The following is a 15506-nucleotide window of genomic DNA, read 5'->3' on the forward strand; positions in this document are numbered from 1 at the left end:
TCTAACTAATTCTGTATGGGATACTTACTTATGATAGGCACTCCAATTAAACTTATTAAATGAGGACAATGACAATGAATTAGCTGTGCCAATCACGAAGACAACTTTGATATTTATGGCACAGCCGAAATTGTAGGCACCATTGAAGGAAATAAGTAAACACTTTAACGAAAGTACAGTATCACAAAACACACGAGTACAAAATAACAGTTGAAGATGTCGTAAGGCACAACGCCAAGTGGGACATAACAATGGAAGATGGTGCTTCGGCAAGCATCAATTTTCTTCGAGTAATGCTGTATTACATGGGCTTATCAGCTGCCAGGATACAAATTAGCATGCCCCGATTGGTTCTCTCATCTGTCAACCAATAGTATGTGGTGTACTGTCCTTCCTCGCATAAACGACAAATTTTATTTTCAGCAAAATTCAGCACATTTTGAAGATCAAAGGAAAATTCAGGACCATGACACCAGAAAAATGTGCCACCAAGTTAATTCGCGAAATACCTGTACAGTACTATGTTTAAGAGGACATTGGTTGTGCAAAAATAACTACCAAAAAAAATTCTTTAAAGCTTACCTTTACTCTGAGAATCTGTTCACGAAGATCTTGTAGGTCATTAAAAGTGCTCTGTGCTGTGATACTGTATACCAATACGAAACCTTGACCATTTTTCATGTATAAATCTCTCATAGCTGTAAATTGTTCCTGAAATCATAAAATAAAGATTAGGGGATCTAAAGAACTAAATATTGTACAGCAATAACTATTAAATGTATGCGTGTGTCTGTGTGACATAAAGGTAACTTTAAAAATTGTTCTGATGGATAAAACAACTGAAATCACAGGAACATGGTTATCCTTCACATTACCAAAACTATCAACAGTGACTACTTACTGTTCCAGCTGTGTCGAGAATTTCTAGCATACACTGCTGTCCATCCACTTCAACCTGTTTTCTGTAAGAGTCTTCTATGGTAGGATCATACTTTTCAACAAAGATTCCTTGAACAAACTGTACAGTAAGCGCTGACTTGCCCACACCACCTGACCCCAGCACCACAATCTTGTATTCGCGCATTCTCGACACTGAAAATAACAAAGACTCATTAGCTTGACTTGAAAATCCCTATTTCAAACTTCTTAAAAGGCCATTTTGCATGCTTGTGAAATTAAATGTAATGTATATGGGTCCTTTGGAGATAGCATACACTTCACAAGCACACAAAGACTTACAAATTTTACATTCTCTAACAAACACTTTTACTGTCCACTGTCCAGTACTTTTACCCCGCTATATCTTGATAACTTGGTGTCAACAATACTTCAATCAGATTCAAACGAGGTCCTATAGTTTTAGGCAAGAATATGGACGGACTAATGATTGGATGGCCTGCTCCTTTTCTTAAATTATCTAGCTCACAAGAACTTAACTTTCACTATAGATTTATAAATTCGATGGATTACTTCTTGCACAAAAAACTCCCTTATGCATTTTGTCCCCTTACTACTAAAACATTTAGAAATACTGTACTAAGGCAGTATAATATAAACTACATGCATATTTCATTCTAAGTCTATGAAATAACCCAAATGACAAATATTTATTTATAAAGGGAATTCATAACAGCAGTGGTAACGCACAAAGTAGCATGTTAACATAACTAACATTTTAATAGTTTTTTCTCTAAGCGAGGTGAAGATAAGAGAAATTATTTCTCCACCTATGACCTGTACATTCTCCTAACTTTTATCTAGCTTTATGCTTCAAAGTACACCCCCTTTCCCTTGATTTTCTGAACCTTCCTACAGGTTATCACCATGTTACTTTTAAATTCCTGCTTTTCTGACCAACTGTCCCTCCTCTGTTCTACCTTTTGAGTTCTTAGCCTTTTTTCCAAACACTGATTAAAAAACTTACAGAAATTTCATCACATGGTCCCGCAGAACTGCAATGTGAAGAAAAAGTTAAAAGAGGTTTGACAGCTGAGGTGGAACTAGGGACAAACTTCGTAGATGCAGTGGGAAGAGTAAGATATAAGTGGTTGAACAGCAAGATGGGAGAAGAAAAGCAGAAATGGAGGTATAGCACAAGACTACAAAATGGGTCCATAGGGTTTAAAGACTATGAACACTTAATTTGCTACTAATTCCTTATTCATATGACTTTCCAATGTATCTTAACATGATCTTTTATACAGTATTGTATGGTCACCCCCCTGAAAATATTTATTTCCTTTATCAGTGGCCATGTTTCTATTGAATACTGTGAATCTTTGGTCTCTCCAAATGGGGCACTTACATTTACAATTAGTTTAGCTATATCACCATTTCAACCTGCTCTCTCAATTATAGTTCCACAATCCGGAGTTTCCAAAGTTTCAACCATGCTCCTTTGCACTTTGCACCTTTGCGCAATTTCCCTCTCCACACAGTACAACACCCCATCTCTCGTTTGTTCATCCTCTGTAGTGCACCTTCCCTCCTCGCATGTGCATCTCTCGCTTCGGTCCTTTGTGAGCATAATTATGTTTTGATGTAATAAAAAGTGATTTATTTGTGTAGTACATACTCTTGTTCAGTGTATACATTGTAGATGTGCGATTCTCAACAGTACTGCATAAGATAAAGCATCAGGAGTTGCATCATGATTCATGACTATATAGAACTTATACGAAAATGGTTTGTGGGCTGTATAAAATGTGTACATTTAGTATATATTGTACAGTACAGTAATGTATAGTACAATACTTCAAGTAAAAATCTCTGTACTGTACTGTACTCTACAATATGTAAATGCGCTACGTGTACAGTGAGATGCCAAACGATGCAAGCCATCCTGCCTAAAACAGAGAACACTTACAGTAAGGGTGTTACCTTAGGTAATTAATCTGTACTTTACATATATTACAGTACCCGCGAGTGTTATATTAGATAGGAAGAACAGTGTTTGTTGTTATAAGTGTCCTGACGACTAGTGTTACATACTGTACTGTAAAGTAGCATTACCATGCAGTACACGTATCACAATACGCCTACTGTGATATAAACCAAGTAAAAACAATATTAGGCAGTACTTAGTGTGTTAGTCGACCGTGTGTAAGCAATGGGCAGCTAGTTTTTAGGCTAGAAGTTAACCCAACCTAGGGCAGCAAGTATTCATGGATTCTCGCACCTGTCTGTTACCTAACATCCCCCTGCGAAGAGGGAGAGCTGACTGCATTGCTGGGAAAGTGATTACATGTTTAATAGAGGGACAGTCAGTAGAGGTCATGCCTTCGCAGCACCAAGCAATTTTATTTTGCTCTTAAATACACTGCGTACTTGTACTTGAGGGGATTCCCATAGAGGAAGGCGACAATGAGGTTTTGTTAGCTGTGTGTGTGGTGTGGTTAACAGCCTCGAATATGAATGGCGAGAAGAAAGTATCCCAGTATTTGTAATGGAGGCCATTGATGGGGAACTGGGGACTTTGGGTGGGGGAAAATTTACTGGCCAATTGATAAATAAGGGTAAAACTAACCCTTTCTTACCTATAATTATTCTCTGAGATGCATACTAAATTCACAATAACTTGCAAAAAATAAGGGGACCCTCTTCCCCCAAAATATTTATTTCCCTTGTTTACATTTTTGAGGTAGGACTTTTTTTCTCCCATTTGTGCATAGCTTATAGTGCGATATCAACTTTATACTTCCTGTACACAAGCCCTCCTTCCACTTTCTTTCTACAAATAGAATTACTCTTTTGTGAAAGTAGCTCCTCCTCCTTCCTTCCCCTACCATATGACAAAGTTTACCATATTTGGGCATGTATGCATGCTTGAGTGTGACATAGGCAGTTTGGTGCTACTATAGTGTGAGGTCTACCGACATATGTCGCCTACCCAGGTGGAGGGTGAGGCCTACCGACATATGTCGCCTACCCAGGTGGAGGGTGAGGCCTACCGACATATGTCGCCTACCCAGGTGGAGGGTGAGGCCTAGCGTGTGACCAGCGTCCCAGAGCCCCGCACCTAACCATCGAACATGTGAACTGCCCAAATCCATCAAAAACTGACCTGTCCACGTGACCTGCCCATATAAAAGGAAGCAAATGGAGCTCCTAAATTCTACGGGCCGACCAAGGGAATGGCCCGTGCCAACGAGAACTGTTTGGCTATAATCTACAAGCTCCTAAATCAGTTTTTCCCTCGGCCTAAAAGAGATATCGATTGAGGGTACTAAAAATGTTGCTGAAGGAGTTTTATAGAAGAGTCATTCTGACAGAAGTAGCAGCACTCGCCTTTTTAAGAGAGCACAATCTTCTGGATACAGTTCAAGAAGCAGATCAATGCCACAAATGTGGTTCTGTTATGCAGGAAAAAAGGAAAGCGTAACAGAGGGAGGGAGAATTCAAGACTGTGTTACGTTGCCCTCGAAAGGGTTGTCAAACTACACTGTCTGTTCGTACAGGATTGATTGATTGATTTAAAGTTTTCAGGCAAATCAATTTTTCTATCATATGGACATGAACATTAAATTGCACTGCAACCTAAGCCTGTGTGAAATTTTAGAAATAATATTTCTTTGTATTGGATATACCAATGTCCACAGTAACGACTCGCAGGAAAATCTGCCAATACGAATAATTCAGCAGTAGACCTTACGCCATAGTACTAACAGGAGGTAGAAGTCACGCTATAGTAGCACTGACAGTTCTGCGACACAGCCCGTTTTCTTAGGACAAATCTTAAGTTCCTTTGAAGCAGTGTTACGTCAGGTGCGCTATAGGAGCCTAACATAAGTGTAATGGCTGCCATTTACAGCTATTTTGATGCTATAACCAAGTTTCACAGTGATTACAGTATGATCATTTGGGCCACGCTAGTTAACAAAGGGAAAAAAAAAAAAGGAAAAAAGAGAGAGAGAGAGGAGAGGAGAGAGAGAGAGGAGAGAGAGAGAGAGAGAGAGAGAGAGAGAGAGAGAGAGAGAGAGATATTTAATAACAGTTCCAAAATTGGAATGACAAAGCATTCAAATAAGGTTGCTATTTTATGGGAATTTCCAAGAATATTGCAGAAAAAGATTCCCTATTTTGTGGGATTTTCAAACAAGTTTAACAAATACTATTCAACCTGACTCAATAGTTTAAATTTTTGTGGAATTTTTCCAAAAATTTGTATGCAAAAATGAGCTGTATGGACACAAGCAATACTGAAAATTACCACAAAACAGTAACTATAAAAAGTTAAAAGTAGGATTTTTCATAAGCTTACTAAGTACCTATTGATGAGGATCATAGCCAGGAGCGAGTGATCGTTAATCAAACGGTTCCTAAATTTGAATGAAACAATTTAAGCTTCAATGTAGGTTTCATCATGACAGAAAGCTATTTAAGCACTGAAGTTCTTGACATAATGGCAGACTGTCCAGACAATTGTATTCACTGTGGTTTTCCAGTACGGGCTAGACAGAAAGGTCTACAATGCGAGTCATGTTACAGATGGCAACATAGGAAATGTGTTACTGGAGTATATCTAGAGGAGATTATTGGGCAGCCATGAGGTCAGGGATTAGCATTTACTAGAGTTGTACGTACAGTACATTGTGTACCGAGGAACAAACAAACCTCACAAGTTGAACTAGTGTCATCAATTGAAGATACTGTACACCTTTCCAAGATGTTGACAATGATGAACAAGTTGACAGGTTCAATAAAAGCAGAATCTTCACTTGGTGTACCTCTGCAAGACAATTTGAATGAACAACGCATTTTTCCAATGGAACTAGAAACCTCAATTGATGAGGAACAAGCAATCCCTCCTGTGTTGGTCTCTTTTCAGTTATTTGAGGATGAAACAATGTGTGGTCACACCAAGCCCACTCATAGTCTTGGCTATACATTTAACAAAATTACGAAGGCAAAATGCAATATATTAGCAGTGCACCATCCATCCAAAAGTCAACCCATGCAAAGCAGCATACACGCAAAGAAGTAAAACCTTTGTGAAGAGTACTATTTCACAGAATCACCCTCCAGCAGTCAATTCAGTCTCAATCACAAAAATCACATCTCTGGTGAAGAAAATGGCAGTACAAGATCTTTTTAAGCCAGCGTCTGCCATAGTTGATGAGGTATGCCTCTGGAAAATAATAGATATTTTCTCTAAAACGTCTGTCTGAATGTATGTATGTTTGTGTGTTTATGCCTATTTGTATCTTTGTATGTGTTAAGATAAGTCAGAAAAGGTTTAGTATCAAACTTTTATATCATGAATAGCAATTAATGCCAACATTTTGCTCCATTCAGGTTCTGCTGCAAGAGCTGGGTAATAAACCGTGCCAAAGCCCGAGCACCTGTCAAGAACTGTGAACAGGCAAAAAGGAGAAATTAAGACCAACTCGAACTTGACTAGACACACATTCCAAGTAACTTCCTGAGAGCTGATGTGGGAGTTCACGAACGGCTTCACTTGATGTTCGCCATTGATCAACAAATGGAACGTCTAAGCGAGCCAAGTCTTGGTATGTTGATGGGACGTTCAAGCTGTGTAGACAACCATTTACACAATCTTTAAGTTCATGCCTTCGTACGAACAGATTACTGTGCAAAACAAGTGGCCCTATTGTTTGTCAATGTCTAGGAGAGAGAAGAGTGGATACCGAGAAGTATTTCTTCCGCGTGAAATTTCAGTTACAGTAAACATATAACTATCGACTTCGAAAGAGCACTTTGGAAAGGCTTGTCTGAGGTGTTACCCTTTGCTAATATCAAGGGATGTGTCTTCCATTGGACACAAGGTATATGGAGAAAAGAGAGTAAATCTGTGGATTGTTCTTAGTTTATCATTTCCCATATGAGGGCATTGGTTTTAGTAGATACTTCATCTGTTTTTTTTTTCATCTAGATACAAGAGCTTGGTCTACAAGTTGCATACACTAACGACGAAGGAACCTACAAGTACCTACGCAAGCTGATGGCTCTTTGGTTTCTCCTGGAGGGCGAGATACCTGTGGTGTTTGAGTGTCTTTCAACCCAAGCTATGGACACTCAAGTACACCCAGTAATAGACTATATTGCAAGAACCTGGATCTATTGCTCACTATGGCCACCTTCCACTTGGAGCGTATTTAATAAGTCTGTACGTACTAATGATATTGAACAGTGGCACAACATTAAATAAATGTGCAAACGGTAAAAGTTGTCAATAATTCTATCTCTTGGTAACACTACTGCTTAAAGAAGCTCTTGTAACATCTATACATGTAAGATTGGTGTCTGAAAGAAAACTGAGAAGGATTCAAAGACATTACAAGGAGCTGCAAAAGAAATTGTTTTCTCTTTGGGTGAAATATACAAGAGGGGAGAGATCAGCATTAGAGCTTCTCAAAGCTTCTTCTCATTTGAATGGACCAGTGGACTTTTATTATGCTCATTTATTACATAAATTATTTTACAATTGAATGGACCATTGAGCTAGGGTTCTTTTATGCTCTTTTGTTTATAAAATATTTCAGGATTCAGAGAAAGTGTTTAGTAATAATAATAATAATAAAACTGGAAGATCAGAATGCTGGGGGAGAATAAAATAGATTTTACTAAAGTTCAAAGTTGGCCTTCAATTTTTAATTTTTATCTCTATTTTCATTCTTTCTTTTGGTCTAAAGATGACTACCCTCATGGAAAGTCAAAAGACAAACTCATAGGGGTCCAGAAGGGAAATCAGCTTGCTAGAAAACCATGGAAAAGAAAAGGTAATAACAGAATAGATAAAGTAGAATAAATCAAATAGTGAGAATAAATCATATTTCTGTTCTTGAATGTTTGGAGGTCTGAGGACTCCACAATGGAGCTAGGCAATCCATTCCATAACTTAGTAGTAGCTAGCATAAAGGTCCTACCAGACTGATTAGATGGAAACCTAGACTATGTATGAGAATGTTGCAAGTTTTGTTCATCTAATATTTTTAGCAAGTTGGTAATACTAATGTACAATTCTGGTAAGTGCAGTATTTATCGTCAGTTTTTAATTTTCTTCACTTTATCTATCATTCTCATCAACTCATACCCTCATTGTAGTGCTGCATGACCTCTGTAGTCCCAGTGCTTGGCCTCCAGCCTAAATTCAATACTGTATTCATATTTTTGCCCAGTTGCAATTTCATTCCAATAGCATTTGTGGGCAATCTTAGTGTGGGCGAACCGACTTTTGAGCAAACTGACCGTAATTCATTATTACCGTACTCCTGCTGTAGTGAATATTTTTTTAAAAGCTCATTGTGTTATCCCTCCAAGTTTAAGTGGCCTAAGTGGGATTCTGGTAAGTATTTAATTGAGATTTACTTTATCATAATTTAAGGATTCATTTGTGATTTACTTTTGGCCCTATCTAGATCTGTGACATGGGAACTATTAGGTTAGGTTAGGTTCTGTGGCCGTTTGTCCTGTTTTCGCTTACCCAGAGTCACTAGTTCTCACCTGTGTTTGTCAGGAAGGAGGGGATCCATTAAGGTAAAACAGCTTATTTGCAGTGGAAATAAAGATGAAATTCGTTGGAAGCACAATATTCACTGTAGGAAAAGCTGTTTTTCCTATAAGAAATGTTGTCTCGTATTCTATAAATTTCGGTCTAAAATATTAAATATATGGGTTTCCCCTCCACTATTTGTATCAGAAGAGATTCGAGTACCTTTAAGTATACCAGGTACACTTATTTTCTCTACTAGGAACATTGTGCTGCATTCATTATTTACCCGAAATTTCTGATCGAGCTCTCTTACCAACTCATCTCATTTAAAGACAGACCATACGGAGGCGAGGCAACCACATATAAACGGTTGCGAGTTGAAGGGTTACAGGTTGTCCAAAATTAACATTTACCAATTTTATTATAGTTACAGACAGAAAAAGCTTTACTAAAAAAAAAAAGATGGTTTCTATTAAAAAAAAAATGTTCCGTTTTCTTCAGAAATGACACTTACTTTCACTGCAAATGAAAACTTAATTTGCTAATAAATAATAATCAATGGGGTTAGAATGCACACTTCAGCATGTAACGCTTGCCAGTTCATAGGAGCTTGAAGTTTTTCTTTTTCTGCGAGCGCACGGTGGAGCAAAAACCATTAGATATCTTGAAAAAAACCCGTTCTTAGACTGTCTAACCGTACAGGTTTTAGTTTTTATTTGCTATCGAAATAAAAGAAAAATTCAGCGAAAGCACATCATTTACTACAGGAAAAACTAATTTTTCCTCTTCAAAATGTTGTTCTGATTGTAAATTTTACCCACAAATGTTCACACCGAAACCTAACATTGATTTGACAGAAATGTTGAAAACCTACCATCCTGAAACCAAGATACACGAGCTATGCTATGTAAAAGGAAAAAAAATACATAAAACATAAATTAGGTATAGGCCTTGGGAACCGAAAGGCAAAATTTTATTAATGAAGGAAAGAAATTTGGGCCATAAGGGCAAGAGATTTATTGTGGTTTGATAGCTGAAGGCTTCCTTTCATGAATTAAGACAGCAGGATTAAAAACTTATTCAATGCCAAAAACTATAAGAAAATTAAGTGTAAAACTTTACCAATTAAGTCAGGTACCGTACTAAATTGACTGAACAATTCTGGGATAGGTCCTGTACAACAGACTTACAGCAACATCTTTAGTCAGTAATGACCTATACTATACCTATACAGGATACACCTCTAAACTATATCTATATAGGATACACTTCCAAGGTAATCTAAGACCTTGCTGGAGTTAATAAACAAAAAAACAACCAAACTCACTTATGAACACTGTTAGGTTATTAGACTACCGTAGTACTGTACAACCAAATAATCAAAATGGACTTGGATGTTAACCAAAGGAGGGGAAACTTGCCATAGCCTACGGTAGGTTAATCTGAAACTTAGTAACGTAAACCTTATTAGCCTTAGCCTACTACGGTACGTGCACTGAAGTACTAGGCTACTCCGAATAGGACAGTTATGGTGTCCCTCCTAATGGAGTGGGAAAAATAAAAATCACACATCCACGAGTACTTAGGTTTTAGTTCAAACACACACACCAACAAATCCCATTCTTACCCTCTCGAGATTAACAGATAAAATTCAGTCGCGTTGGAAAATGATGAAACTTCGTGAACGGTAGCAACAAGTGGATGAAATTCTCATCAGTCGCTGAATTTCGAATACAAATATTCCACTAAGTCACACAGGCTGCAAGATTGTATTTCCACTGTAAAACTAATTCATGTGGTCGTGGTATTATCAAAATACTGACAATATGGGTGGATCCAGCGGTATAAAAACAATGCCAACACCCCTGCCTACACCTGACACTTTAAACGCTCTTATGAGAGCTTATAACATCAATAAATGAGACCACATTCACAAAGATTTTTTTCTTACCCTTGTCGGATTTTGTGGAAACTAAAGAGAGAAATTACTATCGGCCGTAGCCCACCAAGTTATGAGAATTATTTACAATTTTGGGCGATGGCTTCTTCCCAAAAGCGCTTCCGGGCAACTCTCGACTGAGCCGATGGTTCTTTCTTCATCTGACGCCATCTTCTACACGAAGCTATGATTCATCAAAATTGTTTTGTTCTTGTTTTACATATTACAGTAAAAAGATAAATTGTTAATAATTGAATTGATAATTTATTTTGCAATATATAACGTCTGCTTATTACGCAAAGATGTGTTATTAGTTATTATCGTTGGATTATGTTTTAGAGTTAAAGGTCATTCCTATGGGAAATTTATCAAGATTAATAATGCTGCTGTATCATACTTTAAGGTAGAATTTAAAGTTTGGCGGGATGATTCATTGTGTTGATTAAGATTACTGTGGCAAATCACGAGGTTAAAGATAAAGATAAGATAATGGAAGGAAAATAAAGATATGATAACAACACACACACACACACACACACACACACACACACATATATATATATATATATATACATATATATATATATATATATATATATATATATATATATATATATATATATATATATACAACAACAACAACAATAAATGCAACCGCTTCTGGTCCACTGCAGGACAAAGACCTCAGACATGACCTTATTCATGTCTGGGGATTGGCCAGATTTTATCACAACGTTGCCCATTGCGAATTGGTGATGGTGGAAGGCTAAGATTGATTGCTCACAGCAAACCAACCTACGACAGATTGTTAATCATGGCGATACACATAGATGTGTGTATAACTTTTAATGACGTATGCTTAAATAAAAAAGTATACCATGTTATGCGTATAAATATATATATATATATATATATATATATATATATATATATATATATATATATATATATATATATATATATATAGCCTATTGCATATAAACATTATAGGTAAGTATATATCATTTTATGGGATTGGCCAAATTTAAATCTACCTAAAAATAACTGCTATTTCACTGTTTCGTGAACTCAGAAATCAGAAAAATATATCAAGAGTCACTGACCAAGTAATGGTCACACGGATTATAAAGTTATGCCAGCTTTAGATTGCTGAGTGAGCTACACATTACACCCAGTTTTCCAGCTCTTAAACCATAAGTCTATCACATTCCCATCCCGAAATGAAACCTTGTCTCGCCCTTTAACTTCTAGGCCTAACATACTAACAACGAAGGAATGTGGGACATAAACATTTCTTTCACTATACATTTTTCCTCTTCGGAGTAGAGCAAGAAGGGTAGATCCTTGCAGAAAAACAGGACATGAAGGGCTAGTCTTCTGTTTTGCTTCATTTTATTTTTTACCCCAATGGCAGACTAGAATTGAGCTTCGGGACGTTGCAAATGGTACTCCGGTGCTTAGCACCTAGCCACGGCACACACACACACATACATACATATATATATATATATATATATATATATATATATATATATATATATATATATATATATAAATATATATGTATATATATAAATATATATATATATTTATATATATATATATATATATATATATGTATGTATATATATATGTAACCCAAAACGCTGTTTAGCGATCATCGCCCCGAAAAGGTGGCTAAGAGTTGGGTCAGGTGCTACATAGCCTACGAGCCTTTTTAGACCTTTCCAACGAACCCAAGAACACGTCTTAACTGTTTGTGGTTCTTGAGATACGCATACCCCTTATTTTCGAGTCCTGTCCCTTATGCCTTGACTTAGTGCACTCATCTCCTCCACCACCATACTTAAGACCTCGGGACCTTTCCAACGAGCCCAAGAACACCTCTTTACTCCTTGTGATTGCCGAGAAACTTTTACGTTATAAAAGTCTATTTTTATGGGTTTTTTTTATCTGTTAATATGGGACCTTACGACAAGACCCGTAGGAAAGGAGAAGAGATTGTTTTTTTTTTTTCGAGATGGGGGCCCTTGCCAGGCTTCTGAATATATATATATATATATATATATATATATATATATATATATATATATATATATATATATATATATATATATATATATATATATATATATATATATATATATATATACTTCTTTTATTTAATTAGCCCTAATAAGATACTTATACGTTGTGTCATCAAAGCAAATTTGCTATTTTGTCTATTAACCCTTTCACTGTATTGGTTTAAAATGGTACAATACTCCTTAGCTATGACTTCTGTTTGTCCACTTCTAAGTAAATCTTTGTACTGGTACCTAGTAAACATAGACTCATTTCTTTGATAAAGCCTTGTGATTAAATTCCCTCAGCTGATAAATCCTCAGTCATCTAATCTCCTTTTCCTCAGATTAATATCTGGGGAAAAGGAGATTAGATGAACTTCAAGTTCATCTCGAGTCGTAAGAAGAGCTAGAGGCTTTTCATTAGTGAAATAAAGCATACAATACACGTGCTTAATTCATCCATGAATAAGGACTAATTCTATGTTCTAACAGTAGTTTAGATGGCATAGGAACTACGTAAACCCCACATAACAGTTGACTAAACATCATGCAGTGGAGGTACTGAATTAAAAAGGTATATTTTGAAGGACATAGATACTATTTCCTTTCAGAATAAGTTAAGAACGAGAATTTAAAAAAAAAAAAAAAAGAGATAAAAATTGAAAATAAATAGTCAATAAGATGACAAAAGGCGAAGTCCTCTTCAAGTTAAATACCTTAATGGAGGTTGCATAAATGTTTGCATATATGCTTTGTCCTCTTTCAAGAAGAACCACAAGCAGCTAATGCTGGAGACATATATTATTATTATTATTATTATTATTATTATTATTATTATTATTATTATTATTATTATTATTATTATTATTATTATTAGCTACAACCCTAGTTGGAAAATCAGGATGATATAAGCCCTAGGGCTCCAATAGGGAAATTAGCCCAGTGAGAAAGGTAATAATGAAATAAAAAACTACAAGAGAAGTAATGAACAATTAATGTAAATTATTCCAAGAACAGTGATAACAACAAAATAGATAATTCATATAAACACTGTAAAGAGAGACTTATATGCCAGCCTGTTCAACATGAAAACATTCGCTTCAAATTTGAACTTGAGAAGTTTTACCGATTCATCTCACTGGTATTATTATTATTATTATTATTATTATTATTATTATTATTATTATTAGCTAAGCTACAACCCAAGTTGGAAAAGCAAGATGCCATAAGCCCAAGGGTTCCAACAGGGAAAATAGCCCAGTGAGGAAAGGAAATGAGGAAATAAATAAACGATATAAGAAGTAATGAAAGTTACAATAAAATATTTTAAAAACATTAACATTAAAACAGATATTTGATTTATAAACTATGAAAGGACTCAACATAAAAACATTTGTTGCGAGTTTGAACTTTTGAAGTTCTACTGATTCAACTACCCGATTAGGAAGATCATTCCACAACTTGGTCACAGCTGGAATAACACTTCTAGAGTACTACGTAGTATTGAACCTCATAATGGAGAAGACCTGACAATTCGAATTAACTGCATACCTAGTATTACGAACGAGATGGAACTGTCCGGGAAGATCTGAATGTAAAGGATGTTCTGAATGATGCAAAATCTTATGCAACATGCATAATGAACTAATTGAACGACGGTGCCAGAGATTAATATCTAGATCAGGAATAAGAAATTTGATAGACCGTAAGTTCCTGTCCAACACATTAACATGAGAATCAGCAGCTGAAGACCAGACAAGCGAACAATACTCGAAACAAGGTAAAATGAAAGAATTAACACTTCTTCAGAATAGATTGATTACCAAAAATCTTGAAAGACTTTCTCAATAAGCCAATTTTTTGCGCAATTGAAGAAGACACAGATCTAATGTGTTTCTCAAAAGAAAATTTGCTGTCGAGAATCACGCCTAAAATTTTAAAAGTCATACAAAGTTAAAGAAACATTATCAATGCTGGGGGTAATCATGGATTCATAGGTAGAGAATATTGGGGAAAGAGGAATTAACTAAGGCATGGGAAATATGGACGCAATCTTTCTAAATATCAATGATAGATTACTTGATTTTTTCCAACACTTAAAAAAAAAAAAAGAAAAAAAAAACAAGAGGAAGTGAAATAAGATAGAACAGCATGCCCGAGTGTATCCTCAAGCAAGAGAACTCTAATCCAAGATAGTGGAAGGCCATGGTACAGAGGTTATGGCACTACCCAAGACCAGGGAGCAATGGTTTGATTCTGGAGTGTCCTTCTCCTAGAAGAGCAGCTTACCATAGCTAGAGAGTCTCTTCTACCCTTACCAAGTGGAAAGTAGCCACTGGACAATTACATTACAGTAGTTGACCCTTGAACGAAGAAGAATTGTTTGGTATTCTGCGTTATCATGTGTATGGGGACAATTTGGTAAGAATAAGCCAGACTATTCGGTGTATACATATGCAAAGACAAAATGAGCCGTAACGAGAGAGAGGGATCTAATGTAGTACTGTCTGGCCAGTCAAAGGACCCAATAACTCTCTAGTGGTAGTATCTCAACTGGTGCCCTGGCCAACCTACTACCTACTAATAAAAGTATACATCTTGTGGAATAGAAAAAAATGTGGTAATAAACCTTTTGCTCTCGGATTGGATATCCAACATGTAAGATAATTCAAAGCAAATGCTTTGCAGAATATAAAATCCTGTTGTTTCCTTTCCAAATGAGGAAGCACGAAGTAGTAGTTCGGATGTAATAACGCTCAGGAATAATTAAGAAGGAAGTCGATTTGTTGGTCTGCCAAGCAATGTCTCAAAACTTAAGATGTAATTAACTGAAGATATATATATATATATATATATATATATATATATATATATATATATATATATATATATATCATTATCATTATTATTATTATTATTATTATTATTATTATTATTATTATTATTATTATTATTATTATTATTATCATAATCTGAGCTACCACTCTATCAGGAAAAGCAAGATACTATAATCCCATAGGCTTCAACAGGGAAACATAGCCCAGTGAGG

General features: G+C 36.0%; 2 protein-coding genes across 6 annotated transcripts in view; both read right to left on the bottom strand.

Moving 5' to 3' along the window:
* The window catches only part of Dip-C (dipeptidase C), a 935347-nt gene that overhangs the window by 343615 nt on the left and 576226 nt on the right, over positions 1-15506 (bottom strand). The gene's annotated exons all lie outside the window — the stretch shown is intronic.
* Positions 1-15506, bottom strand: part of LOC137654595 (ras-related protein Rap-1b) — a 46891-nt gene that overhangs the window by 13850 nt on the left and 17535 nt on the right. The window contains exons 1-4 of one of the 4 annotated variants that reach the window (XM_068388372.1): positions 10404-10514; positions 10080-10211; positions 902-1092; positions 583-711 (exon numbers count right to left, since the gene is read on the bottom strand). In XM_068388372.1, coding sequence (XP_068244473.1) covers positions 583-711; positions 902-1084 — 312 coding nt within the window. In that variant the 5' untranslated portion in view covers positions 1085-1092; positions 10080-10211; positions 10404-10514. Of the gene's footprint in view, positions 1-582; positions 712-901; positions 1093-10079; positions 10212-10403; positions 10598-15506 lie in introns of those variants that run through there. The other 3 variants (XM_068388370.1, XM_068388371.1, XM_068388369.1) reach the window with 3 other exon arrangements.

The sequence above is a fragment of the Palaemon carinicauda genome, chromosome 15 (genome assembly GCF_036898095.1).
Source record: "Palaemon carinicauda isolate YSFRI2023 chromosome 15, ASM3689809v2, whole genome shotgun sequence".
NCBI lineage: Eukaryota > Metazoa > Arthropoda > Malacostraca > Decapoda > Palaemonidae > Palaemon > Palaemon carinicauda.